Source organism: Geotrypetes seraphini, chromosome 4 (assembly GCF_902459505.1).
Source record: "Geotrypetes seraphini chromosome 4, aGeoSer1.1, whole genome shotgun sequence".
NCBI lineage: Eukaryota > Metazoa > Chordata > Amphibia > Gymnophiona > Dermophiidae > Geotrypetes > Geotrypetes seraphini.
Genome location: NC_047087.1, coordinates 556,047 through 581,241, shown reverse-complemented (window position 1 = coordinate 581,241; position 25,195 = coordinate 556,047). Strand labels below are relative to the sequence as shown.

The window sequence follows — 25,195 nt, the reverse complement described above, 5'->3', positions numbered from 1 at the left end:
GCAAGGAGCCTAAGGAACAAAATGGGAGAACTTGAAGTCATGGCCAAAAAAGAGAACCTAGACATCATTGGGGTCTCTGAAACATGGTGGAATGAAGAAAACAAATGGGACATAGCACTGCCGGGGTACAAACTCTATCGTGAAGACAGGTCAGGTCAGAAAGAAGGAGGACTAGCCCTATACATAAAGGATAACATACACTCGACCAGAGTGGACACAGCAGTGACGACCAACAATTTGGAATCACTATGGGTTAAAATATCGGGAAGGAATGGGCCCGAGATAAAGATGGGCCTGTACTATCGTCCACCTGGGAAAACCGAAGCAAATGATGAAGAAATGAAAGCCGATATGAAGCGAGAATGCAAAAGCGGTAACACGATTGTTATGGGAGACTTCAACTATCCCGGGATAGACTGGAGTCTTGGAAACTCAAAATGCGCTAGGAAGACCGGATTCCTGGAGGCTATACAGGACTGCTTTATGGAGCAGCTTGTCAGAGAACCGACGAGAGGGAATTCCACTTTAGATCTAATCCTCAATGGGCTAAGAGGATCTGCAAAAGAAGTGGAAGTAGTGGGGCCGTTGGGAAACAGCAATCACAATCTGATCAAGTTCAAAGTTGAAGTAGGAATATCAAAGGGGAAGAGAGCCACAACGACAACTTCGAGAAAGGAAACTACGAAGCGATGAGAGTAATGGTAAGGAAGAAACTTAGGAACAGCTCAAAGAAATCACAGACTGTAGAGCAAGCCTGGTCTTTATTCAAGGACATGGTGAGTGAGGCGCAAAATCTGTATATAAGAACATAAGCAATGCCTCTGCTGGGTCAGACCTGAGGTCCATCATGCCCAGCAGCCCGCTCACGCGGCGGCCCCAACAGGTCCAGGACCTGTGCAGTGATCTTCTATTTATACCCTTCTATCCCCCTTTCCAGCAGAAAATTTTCCAATGCTTTCTTAAACCCCAATACCGTACCCTGCCCTATTACGTCCTCTGGAAGCGCATTCCAAGTGTCCACCACACGCTGGGTAAAGAAGAACTTCCTAGCATTTGTTTTGAATCTGTCCCCTTTCAGTTTTTCTGAATGCCCTCTTGTTCTTATATTTTTTGAAAGTTTGAAGAATCTGTCCCTCTCTACTCTCTCTATGCCCCTCTTGATCTTATAAGTCTCTATTATATCCCCTCTAAGTCTCCTCTTCTCCAGGGAAAAGAGACCCAGTTTCTCCAATCTCTCAGCGTATGAAAGGTTTTCCATCCCTTTTATTAGACGTGTCGCTCTCCTCTGAACCCTCTCGAGTAACGCCATATCCTTCTTAAGGTACGGCGACCAATATTGGACGCAGTATTCCAGATGCGGGCGCACCATCGCCCGATACAGCGGCAGGATAACTTCTTTCGTCCTAGTTGTAATACCCTTCTTGATTATACCTAGCATTCTATTCGCTCTCTTAGCGGCCGCTGCACACTGTGCCGTCGGCTTCATTGTCATGTTCACCATTACCTCCAAGTCCCTTTCTTGGGTACTCTCGTTCACTAACATCCCTCCCATTGTATAGTTGTACCTCGGGTTTCTGCTTCCCAGATGCAATACTTTACATTTCTCAACGTTGAACTTCATCTGCCATCTCGTTGCCCATTCTCCTAGTTTGCTCAAGTCCCTTTGCAATTCTTCGCAGTCCTCTTTAGTCCGAGCTCCACTAAATAGTTTGGTGTCGTCTGCAAATTTTATTATCTCACACTTCGTCCCTGTTTCTAGATCATTTATGAATATATTAAATAGCAGCGGCCCAAGCACCGAGCCCTGTGGAACACCACTCGTGACCCTCCTCCATTCCGAGTAGTGGCCCTTCACCCCTACCCTCTGTTTCCTACCCGCCAACCAGTTTCTGATCCATCTATGTATGTCTCCGTCTACCCCATGGTTCTTTAGTTTCCGGAGTAGACATTTGTGTGGCACCTTGTCAAAGGCTTTTTGAAATCCAGGTATATGATGTCTATGGGGTCTCCTCTGTCCTCTGTTTGTTAATTCCTTCGAAGAAGTTCAATAAGTTAGTTAGGCACGATCTCCCCCTGCAGAAACCATGTTGGCTTGTTTTCAGAAGTTTGTTTCTTTCTAAATGTTCATCGATGTTTTCTTTTATCAGTGCTTCCGCCATTTTCCCCGGAACCGAGGTGAGACTCACCGGTCTGTAGTTTCCCGGGTCACCTCTTGATCCCTTTTTAAAGATGGGCGTGACGTTGGCTATCTTCCAATCCTCCGGAATACTCCTGTTTTCAGGGATAGGTTGCAAATTTGCTGCAGTAGTTCTGCTATCTCCTTCTTTAATTCTTTCAGAACCCTTGGATGGATTCCGTCCAGACCCGGGGATTTGTCAGCTTTTAGTTTTTCTATCTGCCTGCGCATATCTTCAAGGCTCACTTCCATGGATGTTAATTTTTCTGCTTGATTTCCATTGAAGAAAAGAATGCAAAAAGAGCCGAACAAAAGACACCGCGTGAATAACTAAAGAAGTAAAGAAAGCGATAGGAGATAAGAAGAATTCATTCCAGAAATGGAAAAAGGACAAAACCGAGGAAAACTGGAAAGAGCACAGGAAGCATCAAAAAGAATGTCACTTCGTGGTTAGAAGAGCAAAAAGAAACTACGAAGAGAAGCTAGCCAGGGAAGTACGAAATTTCAAACCGTTCTTCAGATATATTAAAGGGAAGCAGCCGGCTAGGGAGGAGGTGGGACCGCTGGACGACGGAGATAGGAAAGGAGTGGTGAAGGAGGAAAAAGAAGTAGTGGATAGACTAAACATGTTCTTTTCATCAGTATTTACAAAAGAGGACACATCCAACTTGCTGGAACCTGAAAAAATCTTCAAAGGAGATCAAGCAGAAAAATTAACATCTATGGAGGTAAGCCATAAAGACATACACAAGCAGATAGATTAAAAACTGACAAATCTCCGGGCCCGGTATTGAAAGAACTAAAGGAGGAAATAGCAGAACTACTACAGCAGGTTTGTAATCTATCCCTGAAAACAGGTGTGATCCCGGAGGATTGGAAGATAGCTAATGTTACGCCCATCTTTAAAAAAGGATCGAGAGGTGATCCAAGGAACTACAGACCGGTTAGTTTGACTTCGGTTCCGGGGAAGATGGCGGAAGCGCTGATAAAAGACAGCATCGACGAACATCTAGAAAGGAATAAACTGATGAAAACAAGCCAACATGGCTTCTGCAAGGGAAGATCGTGCCTAACGGACTTATTGCCCTTCCTCAAAGGAATTAACAAACGGATGGACAAAGGGGACCCCCATAGACATCCTATGCTTAGATTTCTGAAAAGCTTTTGACAAGGTACCCCATGAACGCCTACTACGGAAACTGAAGAAGGGGTGGAAGGAGACGTACATAGATGGATCAAAAATTGGTTAGCAGGCCAGTACTCGGACTGGAGGAGGGTCACGAGTGGTGTTCCGCAGGGGTCGGTACTCGGACCGCTGCCATTCAATGTATTTATAAATGATCTAGAAACAGGGACGAAGTGCGAAGTAATAAAATTTGCAGACACCAACTATTTAGTGGAGTTGAGATTCAGAAGAGGACTGTGAAGATTTACAAAGGGACGTGAACAAACTAGAAGAGTGGGCGACGAGATGGCAGATGAAGTTTAATGTAGAGAAATGTAAAGTCTTGCATGTAGGAAACAGAAACCCGAAGTACAGCTATACGTACCCAAGAAAAGGACTTGGGAGTAATAGTGGACAACACAATGAAGCTGTTGGCACAATGCGCAGCGGCCTCTAAGAAGACAAATAGAATGCTAGGTATTATCAAGAAAGGTGTTACAACCAGAACGAAAGAAGTTATCCTGCCGTTGTATCGGGCGATGGTGCGCCTGCATCTGGAGTACTGCATCCAATATTGGTCGCCGTACCTTAAGAAGGATATTGCGATACTCGAGAGGGTTCAGAAAAGAGCAACACGATTGATTAAAGGTATGGAAAACCTTTCATATGCTGAAAGATTAGAAAAAAAATGGGGCTCTCTTCCCTGGAGAAGCGGAAACTTAGAGGGGACATGATAGAGATTTACAAGATCATGAAGGGCATAGAGAAAGTGGAGAGGGACAGATTCTTCAACCATTCAAAAACCACAAGAATGAGAGGGCATTCATAAAAATTAAGAGGGGACAGATTCAGAACCAATGCTAGGAAGTTCTTCTTCACCCAATGCAGAGTAATGCATTTGGGGATTAATAATCGGAAGGAACCATATATGCTGGGAGGTGAGAAGCTGATATGCACGGATGGGGAGAGGGACCTTGGGGTGATAGTGTCCGAAGATCTAAAGGCGAAAAAACAGTGTGACAAGGCAGTGGCTGCTGCCAGAAGGATGCTGGGCTGTATAAAGAGAGGCGTAGCCAGTAGAAGGAAGAAGGTGTTGATGCCCCTGTACATGTCATTGGTAAGGCCCCACTTGGAGTATTGTGTTCAGTTTTGGAGACCTTATCTGGTGAAGAACGTAAGAAGACTAGAGGCGGTCCAGAGGAGGGCGACGAAAATGATAGGAGGCTTGTGTCAGAAGACGTATGAGAAGAGACTGGAAGCCCTGAATATGTATACCCTAGAGCAATGTTCTTCAACCTTTTTACACCTATGGACCAGCGGGGAAAAGAACTATTTTGTGGACCGGCAAACTACTAGGACTGAAATTTAAAAACCCCGTTTCCACCCCGTTTCCGCGAGCTCGGTCCTCGCAAACTATCTGATCCCATCCGCACAAGCCTCAGTTATGATTTTATACTGAATGTATTTTATTAAAGTATAAAAAGAAACAATATTCTGTACAATTGTCATTTTATAAATACAAATAATACAGAGCAAGGATCAACAAAACCCCTGTCTCCCCTCCCCTTCACATATATCCCCTCTACTATCAAGAAAACTGAATAAGCCAAATTATTACAGAATGCTACACAGAAATATCATGCTAACAGAATACCGCAGTCACAGATAGCAGGAATAGGGTTAGGGAAGTGCAACTAGGGCAACTGCCCCACTGGTCAGAGAGAGCCCTAAGCCACTGCCTGGACTTTGCAGTCCCAAGTTATGTCTAACACCAGCTCTAGCAGGATATATATTTCAAATCTGATATATTCTAATCACAAAATAGAAATAAAATTCTTTGTTTCTACCTTTTGTTGTCTCTGATTTCTGCTTTCATCTTCTTTTCACTCTTCCTTCCAGCATCTGCCCCTTCCATCTACTGTCTGACCTCTCCCCCTTCCATATGGTATTTGTCTTCTTTCTATGCCCCCCCTCCCCTTTCCATCCAGCCTAAGCCCCTCTCTCCTTTTTACATGATTTATTCCAGCTTCACTGCTCTCTTCATTTTTATCTCTCCTACATCAGATCTAGCATCTTTGTCCCTCTCAATTTCTCTGCTGACCCCCCTTCCCATCTCATTCATGTCTCTCCCCTTCCCCTCCTCTAATCTCCCTGCAAGCCGTTTCCTTCCTTTTTTCTTCTCCCTTCCCTCCTCCCCCTGTCTAGCAGTAACTCTCTTCCCTTTCCTTTCTCTCCTCCCATCCCAGCAGCATCTCTCCTTCTCCCTTCCTCCAGGTCCAGTAGCAGCTTCCCAGACTCCTTTCCCTCCTCCCCTCCCAGCAGCATCTCTCCTTCTCCCTCTCCAGGTCCAGTAGCAGCTGTCCCTTTTGTTTTCACCATGCCCAGCAGCTTCCCTCCTCCCCTCCCAGCAGCATCTCTCCTCCCTCTCCAGGTCCAGTAACAGCTGTCCCTTTTTTTTTTTTTTCACCATGCCCAGCAGCTTTCTCCCCTCCCAGCAACTCTCCTTACTTGCCAGCGCTGCGATTCAGTAAGGCAGCCTCGGGTCCTTTGTTGGGTCGCACTGCCTCTGAGGAAAGCGGAAGTTGCATCATCAGAGGCGGCCCGACTCAGCAAAAGCTCCAAGGCTTCCTTCCTGAATCGCTGCGCTTGTAAGGAGAGACGCTGGGAGGGGAGAAAGCACAGTCTGAGGCTCCCCATTATCTCTCCGGCCCTGTGCAACTACAGCTCCTCGATATTGCCGGTCCTGTGCGGACCGGCAAGAAATTGAAGATGTTGATCTCGCCGGTCCTGTGCGGACCGGCAGGAATTTTCTGCAGACTGGAACCGGTCCGCAGACCGGCGGTTGAAGAACTGTGCCCTAGAGGAAAGGAGAGACAGGGGAGATATGATGCAGACATTCAAATACTTGAAGGGTATTAACTAAACTAAACTAAGCCTTAGGTTTATATACCGTAGAACAAAATCTTTTCCAGAAAAAGGAAAATGGTAAAACCAGAGGACATAATTTGAGGTTGAGAGGTGGTAGATTCAAGAGCAAAGTTAGGAAATTCTACTTTATGGAGAAGGTGGTGGAGAGGAAAACGGTGACTAAGTTCAAAGAAGCGTGGGATGAACACAGAGGATCTAGAATCAGAAAATAATATTAAATATTGAACTAAGGCCAGTACTGGGCAGACTTGCACGGTCTGTGTCTCTATATGGCCGTTTGGGGGAGGATGGGCTGGAGAGGGCTTCAATGGCTGGGAGGGTTTAGATGGGAGTCGGTTTTGATGGAGATTTTGGCAGTTGGAACCCTAGCACAGTACCGGATAGAGCTTTGGATTCTTGCCCAGAAATAGCTAAGAAGAAAAATTTTTGATTGAATCAGGATGGGCAGACTGGATGGACCATTTGGGTCTTTATCTGCCGTCATCTACGATGTTACTATGATAACATATAAAGTAGAAAGGTCAGTAGGGATAAAGACAAAGATATTTGAAAGAAACCATGGCCCATTGTAGGGGGAAGACACCACCCCACTGAGTGCGGATAGAAGGATGGGATGGCAAGGCAATTTATCAAGATTAATTACTAGACCAGAATAGTACCCATATTCCGCTATGAGATCCAGAGCCACTGGAAGAGAATGAGCAGGGTTCATGAGAATGAGCATTAAATCGTCAGCAAAAGTTTTAAGTTCCTGCCCAGCTAAACTCAGCCCAACAGCGATCATCTATAAAAATGTGAAAACAAGTTAGCAACGATTGCTGACTTTAGTTCATCCCCAACTAAAAAGGTTAGGGCTCTTCAGCTTGGAAATAGATGGCTGAGGGGAGATATGATTGAAATCTACAAAATTCTGAGTGGAGTAGAACAGGTACTAGTGGATCGAATTTTCACTCTGTCATAAATTACAAAGACTAGGGTACACTCAATGAAGTTACAGAGAAATACTTTTAAAACCAATAGGAGGAAATATTTTTTCACTCAGAGAATAGTTAAGCTCTGGAACGCATTGCCAGAGGATGTGGTAAGAGTGGATAGTGTAGCTGGTTTTAAGAAAGGTTTGGACAATTTCCTGGAGGAAAAGTCCATAGACTGTTATTGAGAAAGACATGGGGGGAAGCCACTGCCCTGGATAGCATGGAATTATTTATTTAAAAAATTTCTATACCGTTTAAAATTAAACGGTTTACATAATTTATATACATAATTTTATAAAAACATAATAAAACACACAGAAACAATCATCAAAAATCATATCTGCAAACAAATACCATAGCTTGTATAATGAAAATCATGAATAACATCATCAATGTTGCTACTCCTTGGGTTTTGTTCAGATACTAGTGACCTGGATTGGCCACCGTGGGCTACTGACCCTGTAAGGGTTATTCTTATGTTCTTATGAAAAGGTAGGTTCTTTTGAAAAGGTACTCGCTCCAAAAATAATAGGATTAGGGGGCATACGATAAAGCTACTAAGTAGTAGATTTCAAACAAACCAGAGAAAATATTTCTTCACACAATGTGTAATTAAACTTTGGAATTTGTTGCAGAGAATGTAGTAGAATCAGCTTAGCAAGGTTTAAAAAAGGTTTGGCTAATTTCCTAAATGAGAAGTCCATATGCCATTATTGAGATGGCTTGGGGAAATCCACTCCTTATTCCTAGGATAAGCAACATAAAATCTATTTTACCACCTGGGATCAAGCTAGGTATTTGGGATCTGGGTTGGCCACTGTTGGAAACAGGATCCTGGGATTGATGGACCTTCAGTCTGCCCCAGTATTGTAATTCTTATGTTCTTATCTCAATATTGTGGCGGGGTGCAGGGTAAGCCAATGGCAGAACACTGACCTCAGCATAGACCAGCCGAGCAGTAACTGGAGTGGCCTTGAATAGGAGCACTATCAACTAAAAGGCAAAATACTTCTCTTGTGCAAAATAAAACTTTTATTGTTATCCCCTTTCCAGGGTGTGCAATCTGACTGGACTGGAGGACGGCTAACGTCATTCCACTCCACAAGAAAGGCTCCAAGATGGAGACAGCAAACTACAGACCAGTGAGTCTAACATCGATAGTAAGCAAACTAATGGAAACTCTAATAAAATACCAATTGGATAAGATCCTGGATGAGGAGAATCTACGGGATCCCCGTCAACATGGATTTACAAAAGGGAGATCGTGCCAATCCAACCTAATCAGCTTCTTTGACTGGGTGACGGGGAAGCTAGATATTGGGGAGTCCCTGGACATCGTGTACCTGGACTTTAGCAAAGCATTCGATAGCGTACCACACCGCAGGTTGCTGAGCAAGATGAGTTCTATAGGATTAGGTGACACATTGACGAAATGGGTTGGGAACTGGCTTGGAGGTAGGCTTCAAAGGGTGGTGGTGAAAGGCACACCCTCTGAAATGATGGAGGTGATCAGTGGAGTGCCACAGGGCTCGGTCTTGGGCCCAATCCTATTCAACATCTTTATAAGGGACTTGGCAGAAGGGCTTCGGGGTAAAAAATCATTATTCGCCGATGACGCCAAACTAAGTAATGTAGTGGGCAAATGCACAATAGATGATGTTTCAATGCCTGACAACATGATGCACGACCTACTCCTACTGGAGCGCTGGTATAGGTCCTGGCAACTCAGCTTCAATGCCAAAAAATGCAAAGTTATGCACCTGGGCAGCCAAAATCCATGTAAGACTTACACCCTAAATGGCGAGATCCTAACAAGAACTGAAGCAGAACGTGACCTAGGGGTGATCGTCAGTGAGGACATGAAGACTGCCAATCAAGTGGAGCAAGCTTCATCCAAAGCAAGACAAGTCATAGGTTGCATACGCAGGGGTTTCGTCAGCCGAAAGCCGGAAGTCATTATGCCATTGTATAGATCCATGGTGAGGCCCCATCTGGAATACTGTGTGCAATTCTGGAGGCCGCATTATCGCAAGGATGTGCTGAGACTGGAGTCGGTTCAGAGAATGGCCACCCGGATGGTCTCAGGACTCAAGGATCTCCCATACGAGGAACGGCTAAACAAATTGCAGCTATACTCTTCGAGGAGCGCAGAGAGAGGGGGGACATGATTGAGACGTTCAAGTATCTCTCGGGCCGCATAGAGACGGAGGAAGATATCTTCCTTTTCAAGGGTCCCACGACAAGAAGAGGGCATCCGTGGAAAATTAAGGGAGGGAAACTACGAGCTGACACCAGGAAATTCTTTTTCACAGAAAGGGTGGTTGATCGCTGGAATAGTCTTCCATTGCATGTGATCAAGGCCAGCAGCATGCCTGATTTTAAGGCCAAATGGGATCGTCACATGGGATCTATTCACAGGGCGAAGGTAGGGGGAGGGACATTAGGGTGGGCAGACTAGATGGGCCTTGGCCCTTATCTGCCGTCTATTTCTATGTTTCTATGTTAAACAGGTGCCTTCCCTGGCACTACAGTATGTCCATGTTAAACAATTCAACGTAACAAAACATGCAGTTTCTTCAATTGCATAAATAAAGTTGTAAAACACCAAAACATATGCTATCTTCTCCTGTTTGTTCCCTCATAAGGCAGGCACAGGATAATTAAGCTCTTTAGCTAGATTCCTTAGCCAAATGCTCTTGTTACCATTGGCTACAGTTAACAGTTCATTAAAACATTAACTTTTATCTTTACAAGACTTCTTGCAGCCTTAACACTGGCCCTGATTTTTTCCTGTAACTATACCATCCCTTCAGGAAAAAGCCACTACTGAGGAACATAATCCGCCTATCACCTGTGTGCACTGAGTTAATCGGCCACAAAATACTCTGGGCTAGATTCACTAAACCTACAGATTGGATTGGATCCATGAGCAATCCGATCCGTGGGCCGGGGGGCTGATTCAGTAAGCGTCCTCATGCAGATGAGGACACTTGGAATTACGCCCCCAACTGACTGCACGGATCACTGAATAGCGATCATAGATGGTCTGCGCATGCTTTCAGAATAGCGACCTTTTTTTTAACTTTTAACTTTTTTATAGCGGGCCCATGGTTTTAACCCGCTTTAAACCCTTGGGTTAAAACCACGGGCTCGCACTGCGGGGGAAGGCCAGGAGAGTCGGGGCAGAAGCAGGGCGGCGATCAGGGCAGAGAGCTGGAAAGTCTGGGCAGGAAAGCAGGAGAGGCAGGGCAGCGATCGGGGCTGAAGCAGGGTGGCGATCAGGGCAGAGAGCAGGAGATGCAGTTGGAAACGACTGGTCCCCAGCAGTCGCTTGTTTGTTGATCGACTAGCCCACTTGGTGTTCCAGTTTTTTTGTTAGTGAATCGCTGCCTGCCTACTTTACATGCCATTTCCCCTCATTTGCATGCATGGATCAGATTGGATTAGAGGATGATCGGCCACGAGGTTAGTGAATTGGGTTGGAGGGAAATTGGGTTGCTAAGTGGTCGCAAAGTGGTCGGGACTTGATCGGTGGGCTTAGTGAATCTAGCCCTCTGTCTTTTGCCGTCACTGCAAACAGGCACAGGTTTTTAAAGCAAATAAACATTTCACAAACACTGTTTCTTTGCCCCAGCTTGAGATCCTCTTAATAAAACAGTGAGGTAAACCTAGTTTTAAACCTCCTGCATCTTAGGGAAGATTAGCAGTTCTTTCCCTCAGGTAACATGCTTCAATGGGCTAGATTCAGAAAGCAAACTGATCGTGTACCGATCGGTTTGCGACCCCTTTACAAACAGATTTCCCTCCGGCCTGATTCACTTACCTCTCCTGTGATCTGCTTCCAATCCGTTCATGCAAATTAGGGGAAATGCATGCAAAGTAGACAGGGACGCGATTCACCAAAGAAATTTTTGTGCTGGCCGATCAACGCAAGAAGCGACTGCTGGGGACCAGTCGAAAATGTCTTTCTGACTCTCCTGCTCTATTGAAGCCCTGCTCTCTGCATGTCCTGCCTTCTGCCGCCCTACTCTCTGCCCTGTCAGCCCTGATCTCCTGCAGCCCCGACTCTCCCGCTGCCCTGATCACCTGCCTGGCCCGATTCTCCCACCTTTCCCCGCAGTCTCTTTCATCTGTTTGCTCATGCTACATTGGTGGGCTTGTAGTTTGACAGCTTCTTACATTGGGCAACGAGCAATACAATTTTACTTTCATTGTTTGTACCTTTGCTCCGGTTATTCTCTGGGGTTTTATTAGACAGTATCTCGCTGAATGTTTTCCAGCAGGACTTTTAAGTTTTACTTTCTCTTCCTCACGCCGTTTGGTTCTTTCCTTCCTCATAGCTGCGTCGGCATGCAGTGAGTTTTTGGTTGAATTTTTTATTCTTAATTCCAGCTCATATGTGTGTTTTCCCTCTTGCCAGTTTGATATATCAGCATAGTGGTGGCACTCCCACAGGTAGGATAGTCACATTTTTGGTCTTCCATATATTTGTCACACATCAGAGATTAGTCATGTGCCTGGACTATAACAGATACAACATGGTCAGCATGCTGTTACCCTTCTGATATCCCCTATATTATCTTCCCAACCACCACTGTGAGTGCCATCTAGCATATTTCCTGCATGGACGGATCCACTATAGACCATTAGGGAATCCAAAAAAGTTTATAAAAGTAAAAAAAAAAAAAATCTCTGCTGGGCCCGGAGATCCAGCACAAGCGCCGACCATCTACAGATGGTCAAGTTTCAAGTTTATTATAACATTTGATTAATTGCGTATTCCGAATTCTAAGCGATGTACAAAGTAATAAAATTACAAAATATAGGAAGACAAACACAAAAGAGATATACCATAACTACTAATATATTGTAGTAAATAAAATTACAAATATAAACGACAAGTTTCATAACTACTAATACATAATAATAAATTAAATTATACGCGGCGGCAGACTATTTTTTCTGTTACGGCTCCTCAATCCTGGAATTCTCTTCCAATTCATCTGAGAGATGAAAAGAATCTTGAAAAATTTAAGAGCAAACTAAAGAGTCTTCTTTTTCAAGATGCATTCAATGTTTAATTGAACTGCTTTTGGCTCTTAATCCATTTTTAACTACTTTGATTGTTTTTTATTTCCCTTCCTATTGTTATTAACCTTAACTATACTACTTTTATAGCTAGATTGTATTTCATCCCGAGTTTTCCCTATGTTTTTATTAATGTACATAGAAACATAGAAGATGACGGCAGAAAAAGATGATGAAGATTTCTGCCATCATCTTCATCATCTTTTTCTGCCATCATCTTCATCATCTTTTTCTGCCGTCATCTTCTATGTTTCTATGTACATTAATAAAAACATAGGGAAAACTCGGGATGAAATACAATCTAGCTATAAAGTTAAGGTTAATAACAATAGGAAGGGAAATAAAAAACAATCAAAGTAGTTAAAAATGGATTAAGAGCCAAAAGCAGTTCAATTAAACATTGAATGCATCTTGAAAAAGAAGACTCTAATTTGCTCTTAAATTTTTCAAGATTCTTTTCATCTTTCAGATGAATTGGAAGAGAATTCCAGGATTGGGGAGCCGTAACAGAAAAAATAGTCTGCCGCCGCGTATTAATAACTTTAAGAGAAGGGATGACCAACAAATTTTGGTCACTTGACCTCAGGAGTCTAGGTGATGTATATGGAATTAAAACCCTATAAATAAAGGCTGGGGTTTTAAATACCAGAGATTTAAAAGTAAGGAGGCATAGTTTATACATAATGCGGTGAGCAACAGGAAGCCAATGAGCTTTCTCAAGTAAGGGAGTGACGTGATCAAATTTTTTGGCTTTCATAATGAGTTTGATTGAAGCATTCTGGATGATTTGCAGACGTCTAATTTCCTTTTGAGACAGTCCTTTGAACAGGGCATTACAGTAGTCAATTTTAGAAATAACTAGAGAGTGAACTAGAATATTTAGAGATCTGGGCAGGCAAATGGAGGCGTTCCTCTGATCGCCCTCATCTGCATATTGTTGTTTGGAGAATTCATCGGACCTGGCCTGATCGGGCAGGTTCGTGAATCTAGCCCAATGTTCTCTTATTCACAAAACATATCCTCATCTGCTTGTGTGCCTGTAATAGACTTCCTCATCCAAGCTCAGGTAACTGGCTATCTCTGGGGTTTCCATTAAATTATCCTCTGATACATTTTGCATATCACATTCAATGTCAATCTGTTTGTGTTGTAGTGAAACCCTCCCTGTCAGCCTACTGGGCTCAGCTTCCCTCTGCTGTTGTCTCCCGTTCCTCTGGTTCCATGTTCCTGTTCTGGATCTCGGGTCCTTTCTGTATCTGATCTCCAACTGCTCTCAAACCCTGGCTGTTTAACTGCAGCTGTGGCTGAGGCTGTCCCTATAATGATCTGATTGTCTTCAGGGAAACTGATCTGCAATGTGTGTTTGTGCTGTTTCTCTTACCCCACCCCACCCCCTCCTTGCCTTCTGCTAGGGATAGTGGGTGAGAAACCTGCCTCTTGTCTCTTGCTGTGCTTTACCTCAAAGACAGGGCTTAAACCTATGGGAATCCTGGCTGTTGCAGGGGTTCCCGCACTCTCCCTGTCACAACCTGTATACTTTGGAGGAAAGGCGGGAGAGGGAAGATATGATAGAGATGTGCAAATATCTGCATGGCATAAATATGTTTGAGGCAAGTCTTTGAAAGGAAACTCCAGAGTGAGAGGGCATGGGATAAAGTTAAGAGGTGATAGACTCAGGACTAATCTGAGCAAATACTTTTTTACTGAAAGGGTGGTGGATGCATGTAATTGTCTCCTGGTAGAGATGGAGACGAAGACTGTGTCTGAAGAAAGTGTGGGACAGGCACATGGGATCTCTTAGGTAGAGGAGGAGATAGTGGATGCTGCGGATGAGCAGACTGGATGGGCCTTTTGGCTTTATCTGCCGTCATGTTTCTATGAGAGTTGGGAGAGTCATTTTAACAATGACCTCTCAACAAGTCTGGCTCATTTAGGCCTAGATTCACTAAAGCTACCGATCTGGATCGGTGTTGGCCGATTCTTGGCCGAGTTTTGCCAAGCAACTGACTTACTACAGATTCTACATGCAAATGATCTGATTGGATGCAAGTCCTATAGCGATCCCACTGATTGCTGTAAGAACAATTGAAACACATGGGCAGAGTATCCTTGTTGTTTATTTATGCAATTTACGCATGCGCTAGCTCTTCACCCTTACTACGTAGTTTATTCCTGCACGTCATTGGCGGCAAAGCACAAGCAAACTCAAAAGAAAGGGAGAGGGGTGGCTGCAATTTACTTTTGCTGGCCCTTCGAGTTGGACATTTTTAAAAAGGAATGATTTCTGACTGACGCAGTGAATTATTTTGTGTAGCCAGATTATCGAACAGAACACGCTTTCCAGTTTTATATTTAGTTTGAAAAGTTCAGTAAATAAACAAGTTAAACAAATATTTTTTAAAAAGTTAAATTTCTTAACATAGTCTTCACCGAGGGCTGTACACTTAGTTTAGCGAGTGTCCTATTTTTCCATCCTGTTGGAAAAACAGGTTTTGTCAAATTAAAAAAAATATTTGTTTAACTTGTTTATTTACCAAACTTTTAAAACCGTCCTTGTAAGGTAAAGAAGTCCAGACGCTGGTCTACATTGTAGACATTATGGCCTGGATTCTGTATAGGATGCTCGGGAAGGGCGTTCTATACAGAATCCGGCCTAATAAACCTGATTCTGTAACCCATGTTCATGTTACAGATGCTAATTACAGAACCAGGTTACTGTAGATGCAGCCGCTATACTTATCGAGGCAAGGGTTCTCCCTTACGCGATAAGTATAGCAGCCGTGGCTGCCAGTCTCCCCACCCTAGTACGATCGTGGCAGGAGAGAGCCCAACCCCTCCTCCCCGATGACCGCCCACCCTTTCCCGAAGATCACCAGCAGGAAGGTGCCCAGTTCCTCTTGCCAGACCCCCCTCCTAAAGAAACTCCCCACCCCCCCCCCTCTCCCGGCTCACCGAGAAAATTGGCCAGCTGGATGGGTCCTTGTACCAGCTGGCCGGCAGGCCTGCATTGGTCCAAATGAAGTGGGCCCACCCCTCCCATGCTCAATCCACAGGAGCCTAGGGTCTGATTGGCCTAGGTGCCTAAGGCCCCTCCTATGGGTAGAGTCTTCTTTGCCCATGTACCTAAGGCCTCGCCCATAAGAGGGGCCTTAGGTGCCTGGGCCAACAGGCCTTAGGCTTCTATGGGTTGGGCAGGGAAGGGGAGGGCCGGTCGGTGTGAGGACCCGTTCAGTCGGCAAACTTGCTCGGTTTGGGGGCGGGGTGTTTCGATGAGGGGGTTCCGGGGAGAGGGCATGGGGGGGGTTTCATTGGGGGGGGGCTATATTGTAAGCGTCTCCCGCTCTACTAGGGAGACATACAGGGTCGCCTAGGTTCACCTAAGGCTACCTCCCTAGGCTCCCAAAGGTGCCTTCAATATAGGCGGCCTATCTGGGGAGTATTTTTATTTTTTTAAATGTGCGTCCCGATTGGCTGATTAGACAGCTGTAGGATGCCTACAACTGCCCACAATCGGGATGCAGTTTACAGAATCCTGGCCTATGTCAGCAAAGACCACTTAATCTGGGTCTCAATATTTAATGGGTGTGTCCATTGTATTACTGGTTCTGGGTATAGTTATGGTACTTGTATTAGCTGGGTATGAAGATTTCCTATAATAAGGTCTTAGTGTTAACTGAATTTTGTCCCAGTAATTGATCTGTTAATGTATTCTGGAAGTTTAATTTTGTCTCTCCTTTCAACTTAGGAAGTATAAGTCTGAAGAAGACTTTGCAATAATTAATAATAGACTTCGTCGTGGTGATATTATTGGTATTCAAGGGTATCCTGGAAAGACAAAGAAAGGGGAGCTGAGTATAATTCCTCATGAGATGAAGCTACTCTCTCCATGCCTGCATATGCTGCCTCACCTTCACTTTGGGCTTAAGGACAAGGTAACCTCTTCTTCACCCTCAATATTCTTTACTATGGACCATGTTGTTTACCTGTCCTCTTTCCCAGGCCGTATTTCCTGTCCGTGAAATTTAGTCATAATAATCACGGGTCTAAGACAATTGGTAGGATCTTACTACCAATTTGTACTACCCTGTCAGAACGGCTTGCCATCAGCTGATCGCAACGGGGGAATCCCCAATCAGTTGATCCAGCAGGACTCTGTAAGGATTGTAGCGTGTAATAATAATAATAATAATAATAACTTTATTCTTATATACCAGGATGGTAGCGGTCCCCCAATGTAAGGTTGTAGGGGTTATGTGAGGCGCCTTTACAAACGCCAGGTCCCGAGTTCAATACCTTCACAGAAGATTCACCAGGAGTAGAATCAAATAAGAAACACAGCCAGAGGTGATGGCATAAAGAATATATTATAGAAATAGGCTTACAGAAAAGTAAGATTCATAAACATTACAATTAAGGAGAGAGCAAAGTTCCAGAAATAGAAAGCAAGAGATAGAGAGAGAGAGATAAGTTTTATAATTACAGAGAATGCTTCTTTGCTCTTGTGAATGAGAGAGAATAGGTGCTGTGAGGACAGAGAGGTATAGAGAGAAAGGTGGGGGGTGATGTTCCCAGCTTCAGGTTCCAGAGATAGATCAAGAGAGAAGGGTGATGCAAGAGGAGCCTTTTATAGCTTGGAAACTTATTCTAAATATAGAATCTATTGAACTTCAATAGAATCTATTGAAGTTAAGCATCCCCATCCTTAGTATACTATCTGAAACAATAGTTAGTTTCACTGACCAGGAAGCTGAATGAAGTGTGCTAGACTAGAGAAGAATAGACTGAAGTCGCATGTAATTTCCAGTATGCCTCTGACAATGACTGTGCACCTGGATCCATTGTATATCCTAAGCTGTCAGACATTAACACATCTTCTTAGCACCTCTTCGCCCCTCTTAGCTGCAAGTTCGTTTGATACCTTTTAAGCATGATTTAATTAGGGCTGTTTGAAACAGTCTGCCTGGATGCTTTCTGTATGTGAATTCTGTGCATGAGTACTTAGGGTCTATCTGCATCCACATCTCAGAGTCAGATTGATATGATTTCCCATAGGCCTTTGCTGACATTGGTTAGGGCAACCAAAAATGCTGATTGCTAGCAATAGCTATGCTGACAGACTCCCCAAAGCCTAAGGCCTGCACTGGGAGAGGCCTAAGGCCCTGATTGACTCAAAATTGTGATTCTTGGGATGCACTGAGAGGGAGAAGGGCTGCCATTTGAAGAGGAATGAGCTTCCCTCCTGATTTTTCATCAAAAGGTGTGTGGGGGGGGATGTCGGGAGTGGGGGGGGGATGTCAGGAGGTGTTGGGGGATATTGAAGATTGGTGGGTGAGAGGGAGGGAGAGAAGAATCAGGGAATCTCCCTGCTAGTTGTGAGGGGATGTTAGAGGGAGTATGGAGGGTTGTCGGGGGATGTTGGGGATGTATGTGGGGGGCATCAGGCTCAACAGAAGGGGGCTCTCTTTGGAGGAGATTTGTTGGATCAGTGGGTGTGAGGGAGAGAGGAATTACGGATCTCCCTGCCAGTTCAGCTGATTGTGGCAGGGGAATCCTCAATCAGCTGAGCCTACAGGACTCCCTGAAGCCCTGATTTCTGGGAGTCCTGTCGACTCAGCTGATTGGTGATTCCCTTGCCGTGATCAGGTGATGGCAAGGCGTTTTGACAGGATAGGATAATTGGTAGGTGTAGGACAACTGGGGACAACAATTTGTAGTAGGATCCTACCAATTGTCTTCCTATCAGTTGTTGGGGTCCCCATAATCATAAGGTCTCTTTTGGTTGATCCACATGGACTTCTTCCTCAGGCCATATTTCCCTGTCATTGAAACGTAGACATCATCACAATGTGGTTGATCCACATTGGCTTCTCACCAATCTTTTTCTCTTATTCCTCATTCCCATAATCATGTCCTGTTCCTCAGATTTCTGCTCCAATGCATGATTGCACCTTTTTGAAAGATTTGATGCAAAAAAGATGCAGAGCCATGTATATGGGTGCAGAAATCTGAGGAAGGAAGTGAGAAGCTGTTGTGCTTTGATGAGGAGCAAGGCATTGGGTGCCTCAACATAATCAGAAATTATATGTAATGCAGTGTCCAGAGCCAGATCAACACTGGGGGGATATAGGCATAATAGCGGAAGTAAAGGAGGTGTTTAATGCATCTGTACAGGCTGATGGTAAGTAGGTGGAGAAGACTTGTCAAAAAGCATTTCTATGGATAAATAATCTATATATATAAAATTGGATGTATGTATGTATGTTCCGCAGACGCGAAGGAGTGGAAAAGTCCAAAGAAGACTAGTGAACTCAAAATATTTCACAAACACCCTTTATTTCTTCAATGAAACATTCAACAAGTCGACATGTACATGTTTCGGCCCAAAGGGCCTGCCTCAGGAGTCTACAATCATAGACATACATATTAATAACAAGCATAATACATAACCATGAAAATTAATAATGTAATATGAAAATATCAAAAAACAGTCTATCGGTTAAAAAGGAATATACCATACTACCAAAAAGAAAAATAGAAAGGACAAAAGAAAAATTCATAAAAAAGACATATTAATCACATATCCAAAAATAACATATCATAAAAAAATGTTCATAACATATCATAAAAAATTCACCATCACATACACATCACATTAAAATTTCATAAAAATGCATCCTAACTAAACATACAAAGTTATTGTAAACATATATTTGGTAGCAGAAGATAAAAAACAATGTAGGTCAATGCTTCTACATTTTTTTAAAAAACATGAATGAATATATATAAAAACTATAAAAATATATCTCCTATAAAAAGCTGATAATAACCAATCGTGCAACATAAAAACATGTTAAATAAGGATCTAGCCCAAAATAAAAACCTAGCCCCCCAAAAAGGTATGTATGGGAAAGAGATATTCTATATCATCAGTTACAAATAACCAAAACATACCTCACAAGTCTATGTTAGAGTCAAAGAGTTCACATCCGATGATCCATCCAATCTTGCACTAATAGTTTAAAAAGAAACACTCGTACAGTGTTCTCCCCAGAAATTTTTTCCAGCCAGGTGGCTTGAAAAAGGAGCCGGGTGGGGCGGGATGGGGAAATTTGGTGGTGGGGAAAATTAGCCCCATCTTTTACTAAGATGCGCTAGCATTTTTAGCGACGCAAACTCCCGTGCTATGCGGGAAAACTAATGCCAGCTCAATGCTGATGTTAGTGTCTAGCGTGCGTGGCAATTCTGCGCATGCTAAACGCACGCTAAAACCACTATCGCAACTTAGTAAAAGGAGCCCTAAATGTGTACTAGTTTTATTAGTTAATTATTATTATTTTCCAATGCTCAATATGACTTCCTTTTTTAAGGTTTGACACTTGTGCCAGAATATTTTTACTAAATTTAAAAAGTATCCAATTCTAGAAGGGAATAATTAGATATTTGCCCTCTTAAAAAAGGGAAAGGCGTTAATGAAGTCATTAGGTTCAATCTAGCCATTTATTTCTGCATGAATTTAAACAACTAAAAAAAAAAAAAAGATAAATATAGCTCATCCAGTCATACAAGAAATGGCTCTACAGCAGGAGTGCCCACACTTTTTGGGCTTGCGAGCTACTTTTAAAATGACCAAGTCAAAATTTTATTTTTATTTTATTCAATTTTCTATACCGTTCTCCCAGAGGAGCTCAGAACGGTTTACATTCAGGTATTCAAGCAATTTTCCCTCTCTGTCCCGATGGGCTCACAATCTATCTATCATACCTGGGGCAATGGGGGGATTAAGTGACTTGCCCAGGGTCACAAGGAGCAGCGTGGGTTTGAACCCACAACCTCAGGGTGCTGAGGCTGTAGCTTTAACCACCGCGCCACACTCTCCCCCAACAATAAAATCTACCAACAATAAAATTTTAAAAAATACAAAGCACACTGTACGCAGAGAAAATGTTAATTATCATTTATATTCCGTGGATTTTCAAAGAGGTCAAGGCAGATGACTTTATGCAATGTCACCTCAGGAACAACTATACAAAAATAGACAAATATATCCTCTCCCTTTTTACTAAACCACAATAGTGGTTTTTAGCGCAGGGAGATGCTGAATGCCCTGAGCTGAATGCCGTGAGCTGCTCTCGATGCTCATAGGCTCCCTGCGCTAAAAACCGCTATTGCGGTTTAGTAAAAGGGGGCCATAGTGCAAAATATAGACAGCAGATATAAATTCTCAAAATGGACACATTTTGATCACTAAATTGAAAATAAAAATAATTTTTCCTACCTTTTTGTCTGCTGATTGTATGAGTCTCTGGTTGTACTTCCTTCTTCTGACTGTAAATCCAATATTTCTTTCTTTCTGCCCCTCCCCTTTTCATTCTGTCTCTCTTTCTTTCTCTCTCCCCCCTGCCTGCCTGTCTTTCTCTATCCCCATGCCCCCCTCTTTATTTCTGTCTTTCTTTCTCTCTCTCTCCCCCTGCCTCCGTCCCAAGCCATCGCGCCGCTTTCTCCACTAATTCTTTCCCTACTCCCTTAGCCACATGCCGATTTAGCCAGGCCAGGCACGTACAAGCACCGGACTCGCAAGATTTCACCTCTGACATCAATTCTATAATCGGAGAGGAAGTTCCAGGCCAGCCAGGCAGCGATTGGCTGGCCCAGAACTTCCTATCCGACGTCAAAATTGCCATTGGAGGTGAAGTCTTGTGAGTCTGGCGCTTGTACATGCCTGGCCTAGCTCGGGGAGGCAGGAAGGAAAAAATTGCTAAGGCAACGCGATCAACTTACATTGCCTTTGAGATCTACTGGTTGATCGCGATCGACCATTTGGGCACCCCTGCTGTTATGGTAGCCTGTCCTGACCTGACCTGAGGAAAGGGGTTTAGTCCCAAAAAACCTGCCTAATTTACATTTCCTATTTATAAACTTTAATCAATACAGTTACAATACTACTTGATTCTACGTAAAGCAACAAAAACATTTTTTTCCTACCTTTTGTCGTTTCTGTTTTAATCATCTCTTCGCTCTCTTCTTTCTATTCAGGCGTTTGTCCTTGCTCCCTTCCATGCAACATCTGTCCTCTCTTTGTCCCTTCCACCCAGCCTCTGCCCTTTTTCTCTCTCTCTCTCTCTCTCTATCCCTTCCATCTACTGTCCACCCTCTCTCTGCTCCTTGCATCCACTGTCCACCCTCTCTGCCCTTTCCATCCAGTGTCCACCCTCTCTCTGTTCCATATAGCATCTTCCCTCTTTATATGTCCCTTCAATAAAATGTATATCCTGTACCCTTTCTCTCCTTTGTACATGATTCATTTCAGCTTCACCCTCTCCCCTATGCTCTGACATCTCTCTTATCCTTTCCTTCCTTCCTTCCCTCTCCACCCCATGGTCTGGCATCTCTATCTCCTTCCCTTCTCTCCCCCCATGCCCTGGCATCTCCCTCCTCCCCCTCCCCCCATATGCGCTGACATCTCTCCCCCCTCCATGATCTGGTAGCTCCTTTTCTTTCCCTCCCTCCCATGGTCTTGGCATCTCTTGCCTCTCCTCTCCTTTCCCTGGTCTTCCTTCTCCCCTCTCTCTCCCCATTGAGTGCTGCTGCAGCAGCACTTCTCTTCCCCCTCCCCCTCCCCAATTGGGTGCAGCAGCAGCACTTCTCTTCCCCTCCCCAATTGGGTGCAGCAGCAGTTTTTCTCTTCCCTCTCCCCCCAAAAAATTGGGTGCAGCAACATTTCTCTTCCCTTCCCCCCAAAAGTGGGTGCAGCATCAGAACATTTCTCTTCCCCCTCCCCTCCCCCATTCGGTGCAGCAGCAGCATTTCTCTTCCCAGCTCACACACCAGTCGGCAGAGTCGCTAGGCAAGTTGTAAGCTTCCCTCCATCGCTGACCTATCTTTCATAGGACAGCGATGGAAGGAAGCTTACAACTTGCTGCTTTTACTTGCTTCAGGCCTTCCTTGTTGCCTGGTCCTGCCTACTTTCTGTTTCCGTGAAGGCAAGACCTGGCAGCGAGGAAGGCCCGAAGCAAGTAAAAGCAGCAAGTTGTAAGTTTCCCTCCAGGACTCTAACGTGTGCATGCCGTCTTCCCTTCTCTTCTCTCCCCCCCACGGGATGTAACTTCTGGTTTTGGAGGGAAGAGAAGGGAAGCCGACATGCACACGTTAGAGCCACGAAGGGAAGCTTACAACTTGCTGCTTTTACTTGCTTTGGGCCTTCCTCACTGCCGGGTCCTGCCTTCGTGGAAACAGAAAGTAGGCAGGACCCGGCAATGAGGAAGACCCAAACTTTGTCATTGCCAGATCCTGCCTACTTTCTCCCAAAGCAAGTAAAAGCATGCTGGCAAAAAAAAAAAAAAAAAAGGCAGGTGTCAAACAAAATTTTTGCTGGCGAGTCAGCCCGGGAAGGAGCATCGGCGGCAGCAGCAAGATTCGCCGGGCGGTCATCTAAATTAGCCGGAAAGGCCCTGGGGAGAACACTGCTCATAGCATTAAAAACATATCCAAATGTGTGGAAATCATAATATAAAACACTTTTTAAAACTTCAGCTGAGGATCAAATAAATGAACCTGCCAAAACATAGCCAGTGAGTCCTATGCGTGAATGCCTTTAAATATACAATTACCAAACCCAGCAAACAAAAACCCATACCGGCCATAGTGAGTTGCATAGGGCTAACTAAACCTTGAAACCTCAGTAGGGTCCCTAGCAAGAAGAGTGTAATACACTTGATCGAACACCTGACGTTCAATTTCTGCAATATATGTATTTGTGGCTGTTTCTTTTTCGCCATATGCACTTGTGAATGGTGGCGTTTTTCTCAAAGCATAATTCAGTAAGTTTCTTCTTTTCTTTCCTTCCTTTGTAGCCGGTGTCTGCTTGTTTTTGTGGTGGGTTGATAGCAGCAGTATCGGGTATTTGGTAGCCTTTTATTATTTTGTAAGGGTACAAGTTTGTTTTTTTCACGTTCGTTGGCTCTGCCCTGCTTTTTAATTAGTTTTAAGTTTAAAAATTAGTTTTTGGTCTTAGAATTGCGGGTGCATTCTTTCAATGTTTATTTAGCACTTATTCACGTTGAACCTCATTTGCCATTTCGAGGCCCATTCCTTGAATGTGTTTATATCTCGTTGTAGGTCTTCGCAATCCTTCTGTGTCCTCACTACTCTGAATAACTTTGTATCGACCACAAATTTAATCACCTCATTTGTACCAATTTCCAGGTTCTTTATAAATATGTTGAAGAGGGAGTCACGTGATGTGCTGAGCTGAGCAAGATATGCGTTGCTCGTGCTCTGGGGCCCCGGGGCCCTCTGCGCCTAGCCTACTCTCGAATCTACTTTTTCCGATGGTATTTTGCCTTTGCACTGTATGGAACACTATCTCCAATCTAGTAGCCCGGTTATGAGTGGGAAGGAGAGCCGCGCTTCAAAGGATCGGGAGGTGAGAGCCTTGTGGGCTGATACCAAGATGGCGGTGGCAGCCGAAGCGGGTTCCGCGCTCCCCTTATCGGCGGCTCACATAGAGGCATTGTCTGCCTCGGTGGTGCGGGCTCTGGATGCTTGCTTTGATCAGCTTTCCACCCAGCTCTCCTCCTTGGAATCTCTTCTCACGGACACCACCCGCCGCACCGGGGAGCTGGAGACCCGAGTCGCCCACGTGGAAGAGGCCCACTCCGTTTCTACTGCGGACCTTACCTCCCTCAAAGCTCAGCTTCGGCGCCAGGAGAATAAAATTGAAGACCTGGAAAACCGTTCGAGACACAACAATTTGCGTCTGATTGGGCTGCCTGAGGTGGCTTCTGAATTCTCGATTGCTCCCCGCTCTGGAGTCCTGGCTTCAGGCAGCACTGCCGCTCCCTGCTGGGATGGGGCCCTTACGACTGGAGCGCGCTCACCACCTTGGCAGGCGAGCTGAGGACCATACCCGTGCGAGGGTCACTATCTTCAAAGTCCTTAATTCAGTGCATAAAGCGGAATTGATGAGCACCTATCGGAAGAATCGCAACACGCTCACATACAAAGAGGCTCCGGTCCGCTTGTTCCAGGACTATTCCCCTGCCTTACAGGAGTGAAGGTTTTCCAGGGTTTGCTCTGCCTTATTCGAGCGCAAACAGCGCTTCCAGCTTAACTATCCTGCACTATTGAGAATCTGGACGGCTACCGGGTGGAAGAGCTACACCTCGGCGGAGGACGCGCAGGCATACTTGGATGCCTTTCCGGTGGAGGCTGGCACTTCCTCTGCTTCCTGAGGATTTTGTCTTCCTTGCTGCACTTTCCTTCTTAATGTTGTCCCTCCATCATGGATGGTTACAGGCCTTTTCTTGGGGGGGGGGCCTTCTTGTTGGCTATGGCTCGAGTTTTGACCTTTGACCTTTGGCCCCCTTGTAGGGGTTCTTCCCCCCCCCCCTCTTGTGCCGGGGTTGGACCCGACTGGCAGTGCTGAGCTGGCAGGAGAGGTGCGGGCATACCAAGAGGCCCTTCCGGGGAATATGGCCCTTCCTCGGCCCCTTGAGGATCCAGGTGTCATTGTTGCTGTTTTCCTCTTGCGATAGTCCCCTCTCCGTGGATTATTGAGAGCTGGTTTATTGGGGGAGATCTCAGTTTGGATCTGACTGTGTTTTGGCCTTCGGCCCCCAGTTGAGTTTTCCCTCTCTCCCGGTGTCTGGGGGGCAGTGATGTGCTTCGGTGGACATGGACATCTTTCGCTGCTATGCCGGGAGGGCCTGCTCTCGGGAGGCCTGGGACTTTATGATGACTTTGTATGCCTTCCTTACACTGTTTGTCTCTTGAAGACTCTGTTAGGGGTATCTGTGCTATGTTTGGGGGGGTTTTGCTTGTGGTTGGGGGTTTGTTTGGGTTGTATGACTGGGACTGCATTACTCG

The 25,195-nt window shown here is 44.7% G+C and overlaps 1 protein-coding gene across 2 annotated transcripts in view; it reads left to right on the top strand.

Moving 5' to 3' along the window:
• The window catches only part of KARS1 (lysyl-tRNA synthetase 1), a 204,518-nt gene that overhangs the window by 81,040 nt on the left and 98,283 nt on the right, over positions 1–25,195 (top strand). For both annotated transcript variants that reach the window (XM_033942265.1, XM_033942263.1), the window contains one exon: positions 16,077–16,263. In XM_033942265.1, the coding sequence (XP_033798156.1) occupies positions 16,077–16,263 (187 nt within the window). The remainder of the gene's footprint in view (positions 1–16,076; positions 16,264–25,195) is intronic.